The sequence below is a fragment of the Diospyros lotus genome, chromosome 8 (genome assembly GCF_014633365.1).
Source record: "Diospyros lotus cultivar Yz01 chromosome 8, ASM1463336v1, whole genome shotgun sequence".
Lineage (NCBI taxonomy): Eukaryota > Viridiplantae > Streptophyta > Magnoliopsida > Ericales > Ebenaceae > Diospyros > Diospyros lotus.
The window spans coordinates 42396723-42415166 of record NC_068345.1 but is presented as its reverse complement, the minus strand read 5'-3'; the positions used below and the strand labels follow the sequence as shown (position 1 = coordinate 42415166).

Sequence of the window (18444 nt, the reverse complement as noted above, 5' to 3'; positions counted from 1 at the left end):
CGGCCCGTGGCCCGTTGGGCCCTTATGGGCCGGGCCCATGAGGCCCTTATGGGCCAGTAAGGCCCTTACTCATTTTTTTTAATTTTGTTATTCTTTAATAATTATTGATATTGGATACTAAAAAATTTAATTTCGTAATATATATAAATAATAACCATCAATTAATTTATTTAAAATTTTTAAGTTAAATTTTTTATATATTTAAATTATAAATAAACATTCTCCTTTTTATATGTACATTATTTTTCATATCAATTCACAAGAAAAATTATAAGGCATATAGAATTTTGAAATATAAAATAATGAAATAATATTTAAAACTTAAGAATTAAGATAGAAAATATTTTAAAAAGAAACAAATTAATTTTTATATATGTATTATTTTGATATTTATATATGTATATATTATATGTATTATTTTAAAAAAAATTATTTAAAAAAAAAAAAAAAATGGTCGAGCCCACCGGGCCCAGGCCACTAGGCCCTGTGGGCTAAGGGCCCGGCCCGGCCCTCTAGCCCACGGGTTGGCCCGGCCCGACCCCTTTGTAGGGGGGCCGTGGGCCGGGCCGGGCCCTATCAATGACAAAAGGGCCCGGGCCCGGCCCGACCCTTTTAGTAAAAGGGCCGGCCCGGCCCGTTTAAAAAGCCCGTGGGCCGACTCAGGCCGGGCCGGGCCGGCTCTTTTGACACCTATAGTATAGGGAGGTCAAGTCGAGTATACCTGTCATCTATTATCATCTCTACTTATGCATGTGAAGTTAATCACACTCTTAGGGACATTTATGAATATGCTTGGGTGCACACTCATAATCATGACTTTACTAAGAGTACTTCATACTAGCGAGATCGTGCTTGGGTTCTACATGTAGCTTTAGGACCAAACAGACTAAATAACCTACACTCTAATACCAAATTTTTGTCACAACCCAACCCTGGGGGCCATCACTAGTGAAAATCCCTATGTGGGATATAGGCCCACTAAAAACCTGCAAACCTCTCACTCAAACATGTAGAAACTAATACCATTACTGTACATTATATACTGAACAACAACAACAATATCATCATACACTGAATGGACGTATCAAGTCAAAATGATCCAAACTATACATCATAAAAATCTATGAAAATAACATGAAGTGTTAAAAGATGCCATAGTCAAAGCGTATAGCCTACCAAAAATATTGGTTGCTTGGCTGAAGTGTCAAAAGATCTCTCAAGGAGTAAACCAAAACATGATATCAAACCTCTCACCCCCAATCCAATCCCATGACCCTTCTATGAGAATAGAAGCCGTCGATCGATGATCAAAGAGCCAAGTCAGCCAAGAGTTTGTGTTTGTCAATCGACAGCGGCATCGAGAAATCAAAATTGTGAATCAATTCATGTTGTACGAAAACATTAGTTGGTGTTTGTGAATTGACAGCGACATCGAGCAATCGGAGTTGTGAATCGATTCGTGTTGTATGGAAACGTTGGTTCGTGTTTGTGAATCGACGGCAACGCCGAGCAATCCAAGTTGTGAATCGATTCGTGTTGCACGAAAACGACAACACCGAGCATGAAAATGTTGATTTGTATTTATGAATCGACGATGATACCGAGCAACTAAGTGACAAGGGAAACGATGATAAGAGGACAATCAAAGATGGAGACTAGGGTAGGGCAGTCCTCAAATCAGAATTAATATTATACTGGTTAGAGACGAAATGTTTTCGGTCTCTAATCTTGTCTGTGGCATTCCTCCCATGTTTGGACCCAAAACGTTTTGAAAATTGTATAAATGATTCAAAAATATTTTTCAATATTTTGAAAGACAAAACATTTTAAAAATGCAAAAATAATACTTTCAACACATTTTATGCATCATAAGTGATTATGTTATTAAGAGTTAAAACTTATTTTATATCTTATTTTTCAACTAGGCCACTAAGACACACATACACACATATATATGAAAAATACTATTAGTACATCATTATGTACACTTTAAGTTATATAATAATACTAAAATGTTTAAAATGCTCTCACCCAAGGTGGCGAGGCGCATAACTAAAATATCCCTCATCCAAGGCGGTGAGGCGAGGCAATAAGATACGGGGTACTTTTATCATTTCTGATGTATTGTATAATTTAAAAAATACACAATAACATACCTATAACATAGTCCTATATATATATATATATTTAATGAGCATCTAGTACCCACCAGACATGAGCCTTGTGTTGCGCTTTGTGCCTCAAACTCTCAACACCTTTTGCACCTTAGTGCAGCCATGGACTTTTAATGTAACACTAGCAAGGGTTTTACAAATCTAAATAATATAATTGTCTAAATATATAGGTATGAAAAACATAACAAGAGACTTATAATGTTTATTTAATTATAAGCAAAACATATATCCTTAAAACATATATTAAAATATGTGTAATTCATATTAATTCATATCCTTAAAATAAATATAAATATGTAATAGGAGAGAAACAATTTATCATGAGGTAATATATATATATATATATATTATTGTAATAATAAATTTAAGACAAAAATTATGTAAAATATATTAAATAATATATATTAATATTTAATATAACTTATGTAAATATCTTATATTATAAATATTATATGATTTTATTATTCATATAATTTACATTATTGTGTCCAAACGATGTAATAATATATTTAATATAAAAGCAATATGTAATATTTTTATAAGATAATATATATACCCTATAAGAAAGATATTGTTAAAATAAAAATATTTAGATTAATTGTTAAGCAGGTGAATACAATACAGTTCACCGGATATTGATCATAGTTAAGTAATTTGCCAAGGTTGATAGCCATTTTCCTTTACAAACATATTATTATATGATAATATCTTTAAAATATTATGTTGCTTAATAATAATAATAATGCCTAAACATGACAAAAGGTGATGAATACATAAAAAAAAAAAAAAAAATCCTTCCGGCCAAAAATGCCTAATCGTGAGAGTTGTAATTATTGTTGTTTTTTTATTACAAAAATATTCACATCATCACGATATCATTGATCATTGCAATTCATACATAATATATATATATATGTGTGTGTGTGTGTGATTAAAAAAACAAAAAAAGAAAAAGAAAAAAAGAAAAAGGAAGAAGAGGAAGCAGGTAAAGCGTGCGATTGCAACGGATGCCTATTGCTTCCTTCCAATTTCTTTCATATCGAGGAGAAAAGCAGCGGCGCCTTTGCAGTTGGCCTGCAACTCAATATCCATCCATCCATCATCAATCGCAACAGAAATTTAAACAAAAAGCTTTTAATTAGTCTCAACTCAAAAAAAAAGGCATGCATGCATGCATGCATCTAATAATGTAAGAGCCTTCCTTACATCATGAGCTCTACAACAACCGCGGAAGCTCCTCCTCCCCCGTTGCAGATTCCAGCTGCCCCAAACTTGCCCTTATTATGCCTCAATACCTGTCACAACAACAACAACAACAACAATAATATATTTAACACCTTCACCTCAACAACAACAACAACAACAACAACAACAACAACAAAGCAGCACGGAAATGGAATTAGTGGCAACAAGTACTTAGCCACAATCTATAAAAAAAAAAAAAAAAGTGTAACTTACTCCCAACAGTGTTACCAAGATACGAGCACCACTGCATCCCAGTGGATGTCCCAAGGCTACAGCTCCACCGTGCGCATTCACTCTCTCCTATAATAATAACCCACGTACAACCACTCACATATATAAGTCACAACTTCATTAAACCATTTATATCATCATCGTTCAGTGAGTCACTTTGCAAAACGCCACATCATGCCGTGGCACTCCAACACTTACACGACTAAGACCAAGCAACCTTTGATTTGCAAGAGCCACAACCTGCAGGCACCACCAGATACCAAGCGATAATTACGGCTACTACTTCCACATACATTAATTCAAATAGAGATACTGGCGATCGCAGAATGTGAAAAAGGCATCTTCTTACAGAAAAAGCTTCATTTATTTCATAGAAGTCAATTTGGTATGCCTCCAAGCCAGCAATTGAGATTGCTTTTGGTATTGCAAGTGCTGGAGCAGTTGTAAATAACTCGGGTGCCTGATCATAGCCAATCTTGTTACAACACCAAGCTATATGAACCACCAACAATTGCACTAAGCCAACAAACCTAAACTACCTGAGCTGCATCAGCATACCCTCTTATTTTTGCAATCACTTGTAATCCAAGTTGAAGTGCCTTCTCACCACTGACTAACACTAATGCAGCCGCACCATCACTGGACACAAAACCAGCATTGATAATGTGAAGTTCTATGATTTATTCATTCAACTGTACAGTATCCGGAGGAAGTCATCCATCAGAAGTGTGTCAAATTGAAAATACATTGGTGGATACAATCTAATTTTGATCTTATAACCAACAACTTAGAGGATATGGGCATGGTGGATACAGTTTGATGGAGGTCTAGAATTCATGTAGCCAACCCCACATAGTGGGATTCAGGCTTGTGGCTGTTGTACCCAACAACTTTTCATCTTACTGTATTAGGCTTCTTTTCATGAAATATAGAAAAGAGGAGAATAGACTCAAGAGAGGGAGGGAGGGGGGGGGGGGGGGGGGAGAGAGAGAGAGAGAGAGAGAGAACCTTATGATAGAAGCATTGCCGGCTGTAACTGAGCCCCCATTCTTCCTGAAACTTGGTTGAAGGTTCCTTAACTTTGCAGCATCAAACTATCAAGATTCAAAAGCAGAACAAAAATATTAATAAAGAACAATGGAGCACATAAGAGAGTCCACTGTAAAGCAAGGGGAATCACATCTAACATTCCAAACTCTCAAGTCTTTGTGCTAAAAACGTATGGCAAATACTGAAAAGCAGACCAGTTCCTTTTATATTGTGCATTAAACTACTAGATAATTAAAGAAAAGTAGCAAAGTTATGACACCCGACACAAGGAATAGGAAGATTTTTGAAGACAATATGCCTTGTATTGATTCTGTCATCCGTAGGATCAAAACACAAACATACAGGGTCACTTTTACTTTGTATCCTCATGTTTTGATTCAGTTTGAGGCCCTCTCTATGGGTCACTGATTGTTTTCCTGGGTATGCCCAGTGTACTTGTACAGTTCTTTTGATCTTTATACATTTACCTTTGATCAAAAAAAAGTTATGACACCCGTGCCTGTGAAAGTTCGGGCATCCCCTGGACTTGAGTTACATGCACAATTTGTAATGGCAACAAAATTTAACCAATTCATTAACTGATTGAAAGAAATGAAAAGGAACCTGGATGGCTGTAACTTCAGCATTTGGGAAGGGAAAATGATTTTCTTAATTGTTCCTCCCATTGTCCTCGGATATGATTTTTTTAAAATAGAGAATAGGGAATTTGTTTCCTCATCACCATCAAGGACATATAATTGATACTAGTAAATCCCCAGGCCCACTAATGCTATTTACCTTCCCTAAACCTTCATCTTTATCGATGATTTTAGCTTGCTTTCCTCCTCCCGCAGATACTGTTACCTGCATTTGTAAAAGCATTTCACGAAACAAAAATAATGACATTATAAACTAACTTCTGCAGAAAAGAGTGAAATGGGAATCTTACTGGAACTATTTCCCACGAAAAGGCACCAATTCTTTGAGCAGCAATTCCACGATTAAAGCTTTGAATCGCATAGGCATCCTGTGAACAAAATCCCAGATGTCACAATAACAAAATCAACTGGAATATATATAACTGGCAGAAGTGCTGTCGGAAGAGAAGAAAACACATGTTTTGCAGCAGAATAGATAGGTTTCTGCAATCTACATTTTTTTTTCTCAAGTCTCTCGTCACTCAACCTTTTTCATTACATCTGTAGGTCCTTTTACAGCTGACAAAAACAGGCTGCTTAGTACATGGTCGGAAACTTCTTCCCGCCTGCAATCACTCCTCAATCCTGTTAGGACTCCCATTAAACAAACTTATCAGAGAAGAAAGGAGGGGGGGGGAAAGGGTGGGGACCACAGGGGGCAACCAAGTAAAGTGACTCAAGGGTAAAAGAGTCACAAGTTAGTTAGAGGGGAATAATCAAGCATGTGGCTGGAACGAGCAAGAGGAGTAGGTATAAAAGGGAGGAGAGAAGGAGGGAGAAGGATCTGGAAAAATTTGTTGAAGAAGTTGTGGGAGAGTGAGGCCCTCTCGAATAGGCCTTTTTGTTTTCTTTCATTGTTTTCGCTACATCCATTGTTGAAGCTACTGTAATTGAGGAATTCCTACTGTTTTTGAGTTAAAGTTCAATCAATTGAGTAAGAGTTCTATCAAATCCCTACCATAGCTTGTTACCTAAAAGATGAAAAGTATGTAGAAAAAGAAAATATCAACTTTCAAAACTCGAGATTTTGGCTAGACACTCTTCTAAGCATTTCAATTCTTGGTTTAGGAAGACCTTTGGTCCCAGTATGAGCAAATTGAAATTGATATCCTGAACCACAATATAACAGTTTTATCTCTCCTTGCTCTTCTCTGCTTCTGTGATCAAGTGGAACTTGACATTTTCCATGTTGAACTGGATTTTTAGCTAATTGCAATGACCAATTCATTGACATGCATTCAACTTCTGCAGTTTAATCCACCACCAATTCTAGCTTATTGAAACACCATGAAAACGAACCCAATGAAAATGCAAAACCTGAATACCCTTCATATCAACAACACAACCAGCTCAGCCACTGGGCACAGAACCCACCTAACTTCCATTTTTTGATTGCTATAACCAAATTCCAAGCTGAACAGTCTCCTTCAAGAATCTGAGTACCCTTTTAGCATCACTGAAAATAAGTTTTACTTGGACTTTGCATGAATCTAGAAAATAAGTTGACTGCATAAATCAATCACTTCTGAAGGCTGTCAAATACAAAAGACTCCCAATTAAACTTCTTAGCTTCTAGCATCAGCTTCTTTTCACCATTATCTTTAGAATATTATCATGAGAACCGATGGACTTGGAACTGGTTTGCATGATTTCATATTTAATTTCTTCAAGATTTCAAGTGCATATTTCTGCTTGGAAATGAAAATTCCAGTAATCACTCCTACAGACAAGGATTAACACATGTCTTTACCTAAACTGATTTTCGATTCATAAAATAAGATTAAATCAACAAAAAAATGTGGAATGATGTCTGCTAAAAGGAACAAAAGTATTGGAAAAATATCTTTGGGAGGAATTATGGAGTTTTTTTACTTCTAGATGTCCACTTTCAAGGACTAGTAAATAATAGTAACTCGTGAATGAGAGATCAACCAAATTACTCATGGACAAAAACAAATTTAGAGTAGACAGATCGCTGAAGAAAGTACCTGCTCTTCTCTTGTAATGGTATGTCTATCAGCACATAACTCTGCACATACACCCATTCCAATGTCATTGTACACATCCCACAATCCATCTTTCACCATCCCATCAATTATAATGTCATGTCCTACCCGAGAACCCATTCTGTTAAGGTGGACAGAATCAGCAGTGACTTAATGATCTTCTTATAGTAACTTAAAAGATGAAATAATGGGTTTCTGGTTGTCATATATTTCAGTTACATCCAGATATGTCTGGATCTTTGAATGATTCCACTGTCCCATTGAAAGTACAGAAACAATCTAAAATTTCATGAAATAATGCTCAGGTCTTGCTCAGGATTATAAAAATCCAAAGTCAACAGAACAGAATTCTCAAGGAAAATAGGCAAATAAAGAAATTAGTTTTCTTCTTTTTTTTGGGTGAAGATCCCAGGATGCCTTTTAACATATTCAGTAACCATGCAATAATTGCAATCAACTAGCAAACAACTGAAGACCTGACCAGAATGATGAGAAACTTGATTTTTGAAGCAGTTCTCCCTTCTATGCATAAGGCGAATTCCTCCATTTTTTTTTCTTTTTCTTTTGATCAGATCAGTTAGGAGGGAGCTCAAACTCAAGTTTTCCAGAGCAACCCCCCCCCCAAAAAAAAAAGGCCCAAAAAACATATATCCATGTGGTTATACCAAGTAAACACATGACTTTGTCCAACAAACAAAAATTTGAATGGGAGCTGAAACACCTTCTCTTTAAGGTGTGTTTCCATGTCATGATTAGGTTTTTCTTTTTTGGAAAACATTTCCTATAAAGCCCCTTCACCAACCCTTATGATTTACATCTTGCATTCAAAAGCTACATTTGCTTGAGCTTCCATTTTTATTATTTATTTTCCCCAGATTCACTAGAGATTATTATCCTAAGCGATGCTTAGAAAAGTTTATCTTTAGTGGCCTCGCATTTCCACCTAAACTTTTGTGTTTGGTTTAGTTTATCAAGATGGTCCTTGTGTGTGCACTCATTTTCATAGATTGAATCTAGTTTAATTCATAACTCATATTAAGGAGTTCACATTTTCGATTCATTCCAAAATACTGAGCTTAAAGGAAAAAGGAAGACTTTTTAGGTGTCTTGACCAAAAATCTTAGAGATCCTTAGAATAAATTTTTAAATTATTGCAACCAAATATATGAACATAATAGTCGTCTGTCTCCACCAAAATAAAATGATGGGCCTTAAATATAAACTTAGTTTCTACAACATGTTTGACATGTTTGATACACTTGATACTACCAAAATAAAATATATACATGCTTCTAGTGCGTCACATAAAACGCATCTAGCATCTACAAAACATGACGTGCCACAAAACTAACAAAGCTTCCAAAACCTATAGTTCAAGGACTTCCTTTCCTAGAGCATTTGAATATTCTAAGGGATGAATCAAGTTAGAAGAAGAATATTTTAAGTGAGGAACCCCCAACGTAAAATCGTTTGGGCGTGGGCGTAACCCTTCATAGCGACGCGCTACATTGCCCGTGTGTAGTGTCAAGTGAGCTAGGGCCGCTGCATTAGCGCCCGGATGTAGTGACAAATGAGCAAGGGTTCCCGCATTTGCTTGGACGGATGTGGGTAAAGAAGCTAGTCCAAAATCAAAATCAAATTCAAAGTCAAGGCCAAAAACAAAATCATAGATTAAGGATTGGGTCATGGAACATAGGAACATTAACAGGCAAAGCTATGGAAGTGGTAGATGTGATGATTAGGAGAAAAATTAATATTATGTGCCTTCAAGAGATGAGATGGGTAGGGAAAAAGGCAAAAACTTTATCAGAATCTGGATATAAAATATGGTACATAGGAAATGATCGAGGGAAAAATGGAGTGGGGATTATTATGGATAAAAGCTTAGTAAATGAGGTAGTGGATGTAAAGAGAATAGGGGATAGGATTATTATGGTGAAGGTTGGTCTATGAAGAATGACTATGAATATCTTTAGTACATATGCACCGCAAGCGGGGTTAGGTGAAGAGATAAAAGCAAAATTCTGGGAGGACCTAGAGGACTCATACAAATGATACCAAGAGGAAAGATTATAGGAGGTGACTTAAATAGACACATGGGTAGAGACGGAAACGGCTATAGAGAGGTACATGGAGGGTATGGATTCGGGAAAATTAATAAAGAGGGTAAGTCTATTCTAGATTTTGCTATGGCATATGGTGTAATATCCCAGAATTTTAGAATAAATAATAAATATCAATTTCGGTATTTGAGGATTTAAGATATCAAAATAATAATAATAATGATAATAGAGATAATAATAAAATAATCACAAAAATAATAAAAGTGTAAGTTAAATTTACTTAAATTAAATTTAGTTAATTAAAATGTTTAAATTTGTGTGGCTGTGCGCGCATGCTTGGAGGCCAAGAATTGCACAGTGGCCATGGCTTTAAACAAAAACAGAGGAAGAGAGAATGAGAGCTTGCGTGAGAGTGGGCCGAGAGATCAGGTGAGAGAGAGAGAGCTCCAGAGGGAGAGAGGTTGGCCGAGTGAAGCTCGGCCATGGCAGCCGAGCTCTGCAGCTGAGCAAGGGAGGGAGCGATGCGAGGAAGGCCATGGGCGAGGCGGAGCAGCAGCGGTAGTAGGCGCAGTGGCGCGCGATGGCCGGCTAGGGGCGGGCGAGGGCGGCCGGTTGCTGCGGCGGCGACGGCCGCGAGCTCACCGAGCTGGCGCGCGGGTGGCCGCGGCGGTGCTGGCTCGGCCGTTGGAAGAAAAGAAGAGGAGAGGAAGAAAGAAGAAGAAGAAGAAGAAGAAAGAAAGAAAAGAAGGAAGAAGAAAAGAGGAGGGAGTGCAGGTGCGGGCGTTGTAGGGAGGAAGAAGAAGAGAAGAAAGAAAAGGAAAGAAAGAAAAGAAAAGGAAAGAAAGGAAAGAAAAGAAAAAGAAGGAAAATAAGGGAAAAATAAAGGAATTTTGGGATTTTTCGGCATGAAAAGTGATTAGGTACGTGGGTAAAAATTAGTAGAAGCGTGATATGTTTAAATTATAAATTTTACGCGATTAGAATTAATTAATTTAAGTCCCGGTTGTGTTATTTGCTAGGGAATGTTTTAATTCGCATCGGGAGCACAAAAGAGGCAGGAATTAGTCGATTTCAGGCAAGCTCCTAACGCTCTCCTCATGATTTTTAATTCCCGTGAAAGACCCTGTGATTTCCCGTATTTTATGCTCTCCCTTATTCTAATTCGACGCCTAGCATTATTTATTGAGTTATTATTCATTTATTTTAATTTAAATTAAATCCGAGACTTCTAGAGTTTTATTTATTGTGTGCCTATGGGGGTTTGTACCGCTCCCATTCCTTTCAGAATGATGCTGAACCCAGCTTGAGGACTAGGTTCCTAGACGTGCGGGTTTATTTACGATTTTCTCGAGTTTATTTATAGTTCAGTTAGAGTTATCGAGCAGTGAGACAGTGGTCGGTTGTTTAGTGACGTGAAGTAGACTATTGTACGGCCTTGATGTGGACCGTTGGGCAGACACTCCTAGCACTGATCGTTGACCGGTGCCGGACATTGCTGACTAACTCTGCCATTATGTGATTTATTGCATGGTGCGTTATGTTATATTACTGTTCATGGTTTGATATGCACATGGGTACGGGTTGCATGTGGGGATATTCATTTACTGAGTATGCTTGAACACGGACATTCTAATATGATTAGGTTGCATCTGGCACCGGCATATGCATTGCGTGTGGTTTACTATGTGGGCGGAGCATGGCCTGATGCCTGGATGTATGGGCGCCAGTGTATCACGTTGATGCTTACTATGCCATTGCATTTTTATGTGCATTGCATGGTTACTGGCAGTTCTCTGGTCTCAGACAGGAGGACCGTTCCGAGGGAGCTTATAGCTCGAGTGTCGGGAGTACCGACATGGACACACGGGTGACGGGAGCACCGACCCAGGACATCGCGCGCAGGTTTGTTGGAGATTTATGTTGCCTTTTAGGGCAGCGGCAGGTTAGTATGGGACTTGAGTGCCGTGTGTCTTGTGTGAGCCCCAAGGACCGGTATGTGTTTTCATTATGCTATACTTTTGTGTGGTAGCGTCTCATAACTTGTGTGTGCTTAGGGGTTAGTGTTCTAGGGGAAAGCTTATTGGATCTATACAACCTTCAACCTTTCTTTCCTTATGCTTGCTGAGTCTCTTGACTCACTTTGCTTTCCATTATTCCAGATAGTGGCAGCGTGGGCCATGGCAAGGGAGTCATCTTTTAGCGGTAGAGTCGGTATGGTATACAGACAGACCCGTCAGTCCTTGTCAACTCTGATGTCTGAATAGAATTTACTCTATTATTTTTTACTATGTCAGGTTTTTCCTTGAGTCTCGTGTGTGTCGGCACAGGAGTCTGTGTTCATTTATTTATCATGTGACTGCTGTGTTAGCAGGGTACCCGTAGTGCATGCATGTGTTTAGCTTCGCTTCCGCTGTTCTTATTTTTGTGTATGCATGCCAGGGTGGTTCTTGTCTTGTGTTTCATTCTTTTTCCTTCCGTAGGCCCTCTCGTTCGGATAGTCCTGGTGGTTGGGATATCCGGGAGGGGGTGCTTACATATGGGCTCATTATAACCAATACTAGGTTCAAAAAACGGGACGAACACTTAATCACATATAAAAATATCACCTCAAGCGCCCAAATAGATTACTTCCTCATGAGACAAGAGGATCGGTTATGTTGTAGGAATTGTAAGGTGATACCGGGAGAGTGTTTGACTACTTAACATAGACTTCTAGTACTTGACGTCCAAGTAAGAAATTGGAAGAGAAAAAATTATATAAAACAAAATCCAAGAATCAGGTGGTGGCATTTAAAATGGGAGAAACAACTAATCTTCAAAGAAAAATTATAGGGTAGAAGGGAATGGAATGGAGAAAGACAGACAAATCAAATGTGAAAAGAAATGGCTAATGCTCTAAGAAGCATGTCAAAGGTAGTCCTTGGAGAGACAAATGGTAAAGCCCCTAACCTTAAGGAGTCTTGGTGGTGGAATGAAGAGGTACAATTGAAAATTAAAAATAAGAAAACTTGCTATAAGGCGGTATATCAATGCAACAATGAAGAAAATCAAAAAAATTATAAAGAAGCAAAAAATGCAGCAAAAAGAGCTGTTAGTGAAGCAAGGTCAAAAGCATATGAGAATCTATATAAACGACTTGATACAAAAGATGGAGAAATGGATATATATAAATTAGCTAAAGTAAGAGAAAGAAAAACACGGGATTTAAATCAAGTGAAATGCATAAACGATGAAAATCAAAATGTATTAGTGAATGAGCGAGTGATTAAGGAGAGATGGAAGGAGTATTTCACAAAATTATTCAATGATGGTGGTGACACAAGAGTTAGGTTGGGACATCTTAGTAACTCCGAAGCATAGTTATTAAAGGCGCGCCTAGGCGCAAGGCGCCTTAAAGCGCCAGTTTGGCGCCTCGCCTAGGCTGAGGTGAGGCGGTTTCAGCAAGGCGTTCGCCTTGCAAGGTGAGGCGCTGAGGCGCGAGGCGCGCCTCATGAAACCTGTGCCTGCATCCTCTCTTCCTTTCCTCTCCAACCTCCCCTCTTCTCAGTTCTAGCATGCATACATCACAACTTATTTACATTTTCTTTTATTTATATTTTACCTTTCATTTACTTTAATACATAAATGTAAATAAGAAAGTACCCCCCATTTGGATTCAATAAAAATATCTAAAAAATCAAAATCCATAACAATAAAAAAATAGAATTTTGGTTTTAGTACAAACTCAGGATTTAGCGATTTTACCACCCCCAAAATACATACCTATTATTTCTTGAAAAATTCATTAAAAATCATTTTAACAACAATGAATATTAACTATCAAAATACCGAGAGATAGTTTTTCAAAATAGAAACATTTTCTTATATGTCTCCTTATAATGCGCTAATCTTCCAGACTTAGAAAAAATGCGCTAATCTTCCAGACCTAGAAAAATAGCATTTTTCAAAATGAAAACATTTTCTTGATTGTGGACTTGTAGTGTTTATTGATTGTGGAGAATACTAAAGGTATTCCAAAATGTCCTCCATCAATAAAACAAGAGATTGGAGAGTACATGCAAAAGAAGAAAAATAACAGGGATGAGCAAATTACATGATGAATGAATCAACTTTGATGTTGTTAGTTTAGAATTTGAAGATAATGAAACATTAATGATATGCATGACTTATTATTGATAATTTGATAGTTTTTTATGATTTTACAAGATTTTGAGTTTTTTTTCTAAAAGGCGCGCCTCGCCTCGTGCGCCTTAGGCTCCAGGACCTTTTGCGCCTCGCGCCTTTCAGAACCATGCTTCGAAGGGAATGCGAGCTATACATTTTATCGACGCATAAGTTCAAATGAAATAAGGCAAATATTAAAAAATATGAAAAATCATAAGGCAGTGGGAGCAGATAATATACCAATAGAAGCATGGAAATGCATGGGAGAAGAAGGCGTCTCCTGGCTAACACAACTATTTAACGCGATCCTTAAATCAAAAAAGATGCCAGATGAGTGGAGAAAGAGTACTTTGGTTCCTATATACAAGAACAAAGGAGATGTTCAAAACTATGAAAATTACAAAGGAATTAAGTTAATGAGCCATATCATGAAACTTTGGGAGAGAGTAATAGAGCAGAGGCTCAGAAAAGAAACAAAGGTCTTGGAAAATCAATTTGGTTTCATGCCTGGTAGGTCAACAATGGAAGCTATATATTTACTGAGGTGCCTAATGGAAAGGTATCGGGATTATCAGAAGGACCTACATATGGTGTTTATAGATCTAGAAAATGCCTATGATAGGATCCCTAGAGAAGTATTATGGAGGGTTTTAGAGAAGAAAGGAGTCAGAAAAGCCTATATACAAGCCCTTAAGGACGTGTATCACGGTGTAAAGACAAGGGTCAGAACATGCGGAGGGGATACTGAACCATTTACAACTACAATAGGACTGCATCAAGATTCTGCACTAAGTCCATACTTATTTGCTCTAGTAATGGATGAACTCACTAAAGATATTCAAACAGAGGTGCCATGGTGTATGCTATTTGCAAACGACATAGTGTTGGTGGATGAAACAAAAGAATGAGTGAACACTAAGCTTGAGTTGTGGAGAAACAATTTAGAATCTAAGGGATTTAAATTAAGTAGAAAGAAAACAGAATATATGGAATGTAAATTTAGTAAAAATGCAAGAGTGGATGATGTTACAATAAAATTAGAAGACCAAATCTTACAAAGAAAAGATCATTTTCGATATTTGGGATCAATGATTCAAAAAGATGGAGAAATTCACGAGGATGTCACACATAGAATTAGGGCAGGTTAGCTAAAATGGAGAAATGCATTGGGAGTGTTATGTGATGGTAAAATCCTATTAAAACTGAAAGAAAAATTTTATAGGATAGCTATAAGACCAGTCTTTATGTATGGCTCAGAATGTTGGGCAGTCAAATACCAGCATGAGCAAAAGACGAGTGTAGCGGAGATGAGGTTGTTAAGATGGATGTGCGGCCATACAAGAAAGGATAAAATTAGAAATGAAATTATTCGTAATAAGGGTAAAAATAGTGCCAATCGAGGAGAAGATGAAAGAGACTAGACTAAGATGGTTTGGCCATGTGAGAAGGAGACCAAGAGACGCTCATGTGAGGAGAGTTGATGAAATGGAACAATTAGTCAAAAAAAGAGGTAAAGGCAGACCCAAGAAGACTTTGGGAGAGACATTAAAGTTTGATATGAAGTGTATGGATCTAAATGAATATATGACAAAAGACAGAAATATATGGAAGTCTAGAATTCATGTAGCCGGCCCCACATAGTAGGATAAAGGCTGGATATGTTGTTGTTGTTTGTATATATGAAAGAAAATGCAAGTTTTTACTCCGCAATGCCACTTGTGATCGTGTCAGTCTCATTCCAAAAACTTTCTCAACTAGCACCCTAAATGCCTCTTGGAAGGTCCCAACCACGTCACCTCAGGCCTAAACAACGCAGAACAAAATAGTATGGTTACACATGATCATGGATGCAAATGAAAAGCCAAATATAGTACATTTCCAAAATCGATTTCTCATGCGACATGAAAAAGCCACGAAGTAAAGAGTTTGTGGATGGGGGAACTCACCTTGGGGTCTCTTTGGAGAAGGTATTGCTTGCTCTTCCTAGCTTCCCAACCTCTCATTGGTCACCTTGATGACAAACTTCTTCTTCCCTTCACTAGTTTTCTCTCTTCCTTCCCTCCTCTATTCTTCTCTCCTCTTTTACACTTGCTTCAACTCTCTCAAGTGGGAAACTATCTCCCAATTTATAGGACCTCTAATTTTCCCCAAAAAGAAACCAATTAGTATGAGGGATTTGTGTTATTTTTGTTTTCGAAACCTTCCTTTCTTGTAAGTTGTATCCATATATACATGGCAGAAAGGGGGAAGAGGAAGGGGGTCAATGGGGGATGGCTTCCAAGCCATCCCCAATGGTGCAAAGGGGTTGCACGAGGCAGCCCCTTAGGTGCAAGGAGAAGAGGGGTTGGGGGGGGGGGGGGGGGGGGGCGCTGCTAGCCTGCTGGGCTCCCCCTCTTCTTTTTTTATTTTATATTTAATTATATATATTATACTTTATTATAATATATACATATACATATATATAATTGAACATATATATGCACATATATTTAAATCATTTGACCCATTCACTTGGCCAAATAAATTATTCTCCAATTTAAATTCAGGTTTATTTCCTTAGACCTCCAAATATTTTAGGGTGTTATAGGAGCATTTATGGATCCCTAAGAGAGAGAGAGCACAACTTGGCACAATCCTAACCAAATCCTGTAACCATTGCCATTTACATAGTTTGAAAGTTTAAGCAAAGTCCAAGTATACAAGACAAATTCCCAAATAGTTAAGGCCTGCCTGCACAGAAAATGATACCCATACAGTGATGTATTATGTGATTTTCCCAGACAGAGGGATGACTTTACAAAGCCTCCCACTGCTCCTGATAGTACCACAGTTCGGCTAATTTCAACTAGTAATGTAATAAAAAAACCTTTCTTTGTCATGAATTGATTCACAGTCCACCTAAGAGCTAAGGTTTGCATTATAATACAATTTAGCAGTCTTGGAGAAAAACAAAAAAAAGAAAGGAGCAAAGGGAAGCTAAGTATTCAGTCATTAATAAGATACAAACCTTGCTTGAACTAGGTATTTAGGCACATTAGACATGCTTTCCATGCCACCAGCCACAACAACATCATTGACTCCAAGTTGGATTGTCTGTGCTGCAATCATTGTTGCTGTGATGAAAAAGACATTAAATATGTCACTTCATAAGTAAGCCAAAAAGGTGATAGGGTCTGGGAAATTAAGTAATATAGAGTGGCAGAAATGATGCTCAAGCTTTTGGAGAAATGGATAGTCTCGTGTAGAAGATTGATAGCATTGGTATGAAGAAAATTTTGGAGTTTCAGCTTATATTTAGCACGTTGCACCAAATGGAATTGCATCAACCAGTTGTATGTTGGTCATAGGGTTTTCCATTTGGTTGCTCCCATGGGCAATGTATGAAGGTAAATTTTATCCTGTCCAGTAATCGCACAGCTTTCCTCATACTATAATTTATTTCTTTGACATTAAAATTTCAATAAATTTGCATGAGTAAAAAAAAAAAAAAAAAAACTGACCTTTCATTCCTGATGAACAGACTTTGTTGATGGTGGTACAAATTACTGTATTAGGAATACCTGCACCTAATGCAGCCTGTCTAGCAGGAGCTTGACCTAAATTTGAACCAAGAACGTTTCCAAAGAAAACCTCTTGCACCAGTGAAGGATCAACCTTTGCCCTTTGAAGAGCACCTGCAATAATATAGATACACAAACACAGAGGAAATTAACAAATAATTGAACCAACGCGGTGGAAGAGGCAGTGAGCGAGTCGCCCAGCTCAAACAGGAGAAGAAGAAGGATCATAGGAGAGATAGATCAGAAGATTTTCCAGACAAATCCAATAACTAATATCTTACTTTGAATAGCTATAGAACCAAGTTGGGTAGCCGAAATAGATGAAAGGGAACCCAGGAAGCCACCCATGGGCGTCCGTGCAACTCCAACTACGTAAACATCTAGTAGAAAGAAATTGCGTTAAAAATCTATTTACGACAAGTATATCTAATGAATAGTGCTGTAGGCTCAAGTACAATGAATTCAGACACCCAAAACAAAGAAAAAATCAGAACCTCGAGGGTTTAGGGAATCTGGAGATGTTTGTGTTGTTGAAGAAGTCATGGTGGATCAGCGACGACCTTCTTGAGGCCACCAATCTGTAGACACATAAAAGGTGAAACCGCGGGGTGTGTCAGAAAGTTGTATTACAAACAATATTGGTGTATAGATAGATAGATAGCATCATCAAGCATAGAAAAGGGCCCCAAGTAGATAAATCTGTTTACGCTGATTATTGAACAATACGGAACTGAGAGAGCGATGGAGTACCTGACTAATGCGAAACTGGATGGGCGATTAAAATAAACTCACAAAAGCAACGAAATTGGGAACATATATAGCATAATACCCGCAGCAGAAGCAGGGCAGGGCTCACATGCAGTTCGTTCTTCGTTCCAGCCTCCAGGCACACGACTACTCTTATTCGGTTCGGCCTACAGCTGACTGTCTCTGCTGCCTCTTGTTATTGTATAAAATATAAAATAAAACTTTTTATACATATGATATCATCCTCTTCGTTCCATCCTTATCCTCCCGAGTCCCAACAGCTCTACGTTTAATAATAGGGCCATTATTAAATTAATCATCATAACAATAGCGCACTGTTCTATTGTAGGGTATAAATAAATGGGTATCTTATTTTATAAGTATTCATTAAATCTGAAGAAAGAATTTGGGTATTAGGGTCCGCAACACAATGGGGGCAAGATGGGTCAAGTCGAGGCATGAGTGTTCTATTCATGACTCCTTTTATCTTCTTGTACTCTCTTTTTCTCGAGCAATGCAAAATTTTT

At 37.7% G+C, this 18444-nt stretch overlaps 1 protein-coding gene across 2 annotated transcripts; it reads right to left on the bottom strand.

Annotated features, from left to right (window-relative positions):
* Positions 1–3088: 3088 nt before the first annotated feature.
* LOC127808438 (acetyl-CoA acetyltransferase, cytosolic 1) lies at positions 3089–18144 on the bottom strand. Of its 2 annotated transcripts, none has more exons than XM_052346976.1 (15): positions 18000–18144; positions 17665–17748; positions 17452–17550; positions 17111–17284; positions 16618–16723; positions 7366–7504; positions 5629–5706; positions 5478–5543; positions 4659–4744; positions 4190–4289; positions 4000–4110; positions 3849–3890; positions 3633–3719; positions 3381–3469; positions 3089–3248 (listed from the first exon to the last, which is right to left on the bottom strand). In XM_052346976.1, the coding sequence occupies exons 2-15, from the start codon at positions 17711–17713 to the stop codon at positions 3209–3211; spliced, it is 1266 nt and encodes a 421-aa protein (XP_052202936.1). In that variant the 5' UTR covers positions 17714–17748; positions 18000–18144; the 3' UTR covers positions 3089–3208. The 2 variants fall into 2 exon arrangements, with proteins under 2 accessions (XP_052202936.1, XP_052202935.1); XM_052346975.1 differs by having other exon boundaries at positions 17921–18116.
* Between the last annotated feature and the right edge of the window lie 300 nt (positions 18145–18444).

Coding starts and splice junctions, on each gene's coding strand:
- LOC127808438 (XM_052346976.1), bottom strand. CDS start 17,713: ATGACTTCTTCAACAACACAAACATCTCCAGATTCCCTAAACCCTCGA. Junction 17,551..17,664: donor AGATTCCCTAAACCCTCGAG/GTTCTGATTTTT, acceptor TCTTTCTACTAG/ATGTTTACGTAGTTGGAGTT. Junction 5,544..5,628: donor TTTCGTGGGAAATAGTTCCA/GTAAGATTCCCA, acceptor TTACAAATGCAG/GTAACAGTATCTGCGGGAGG.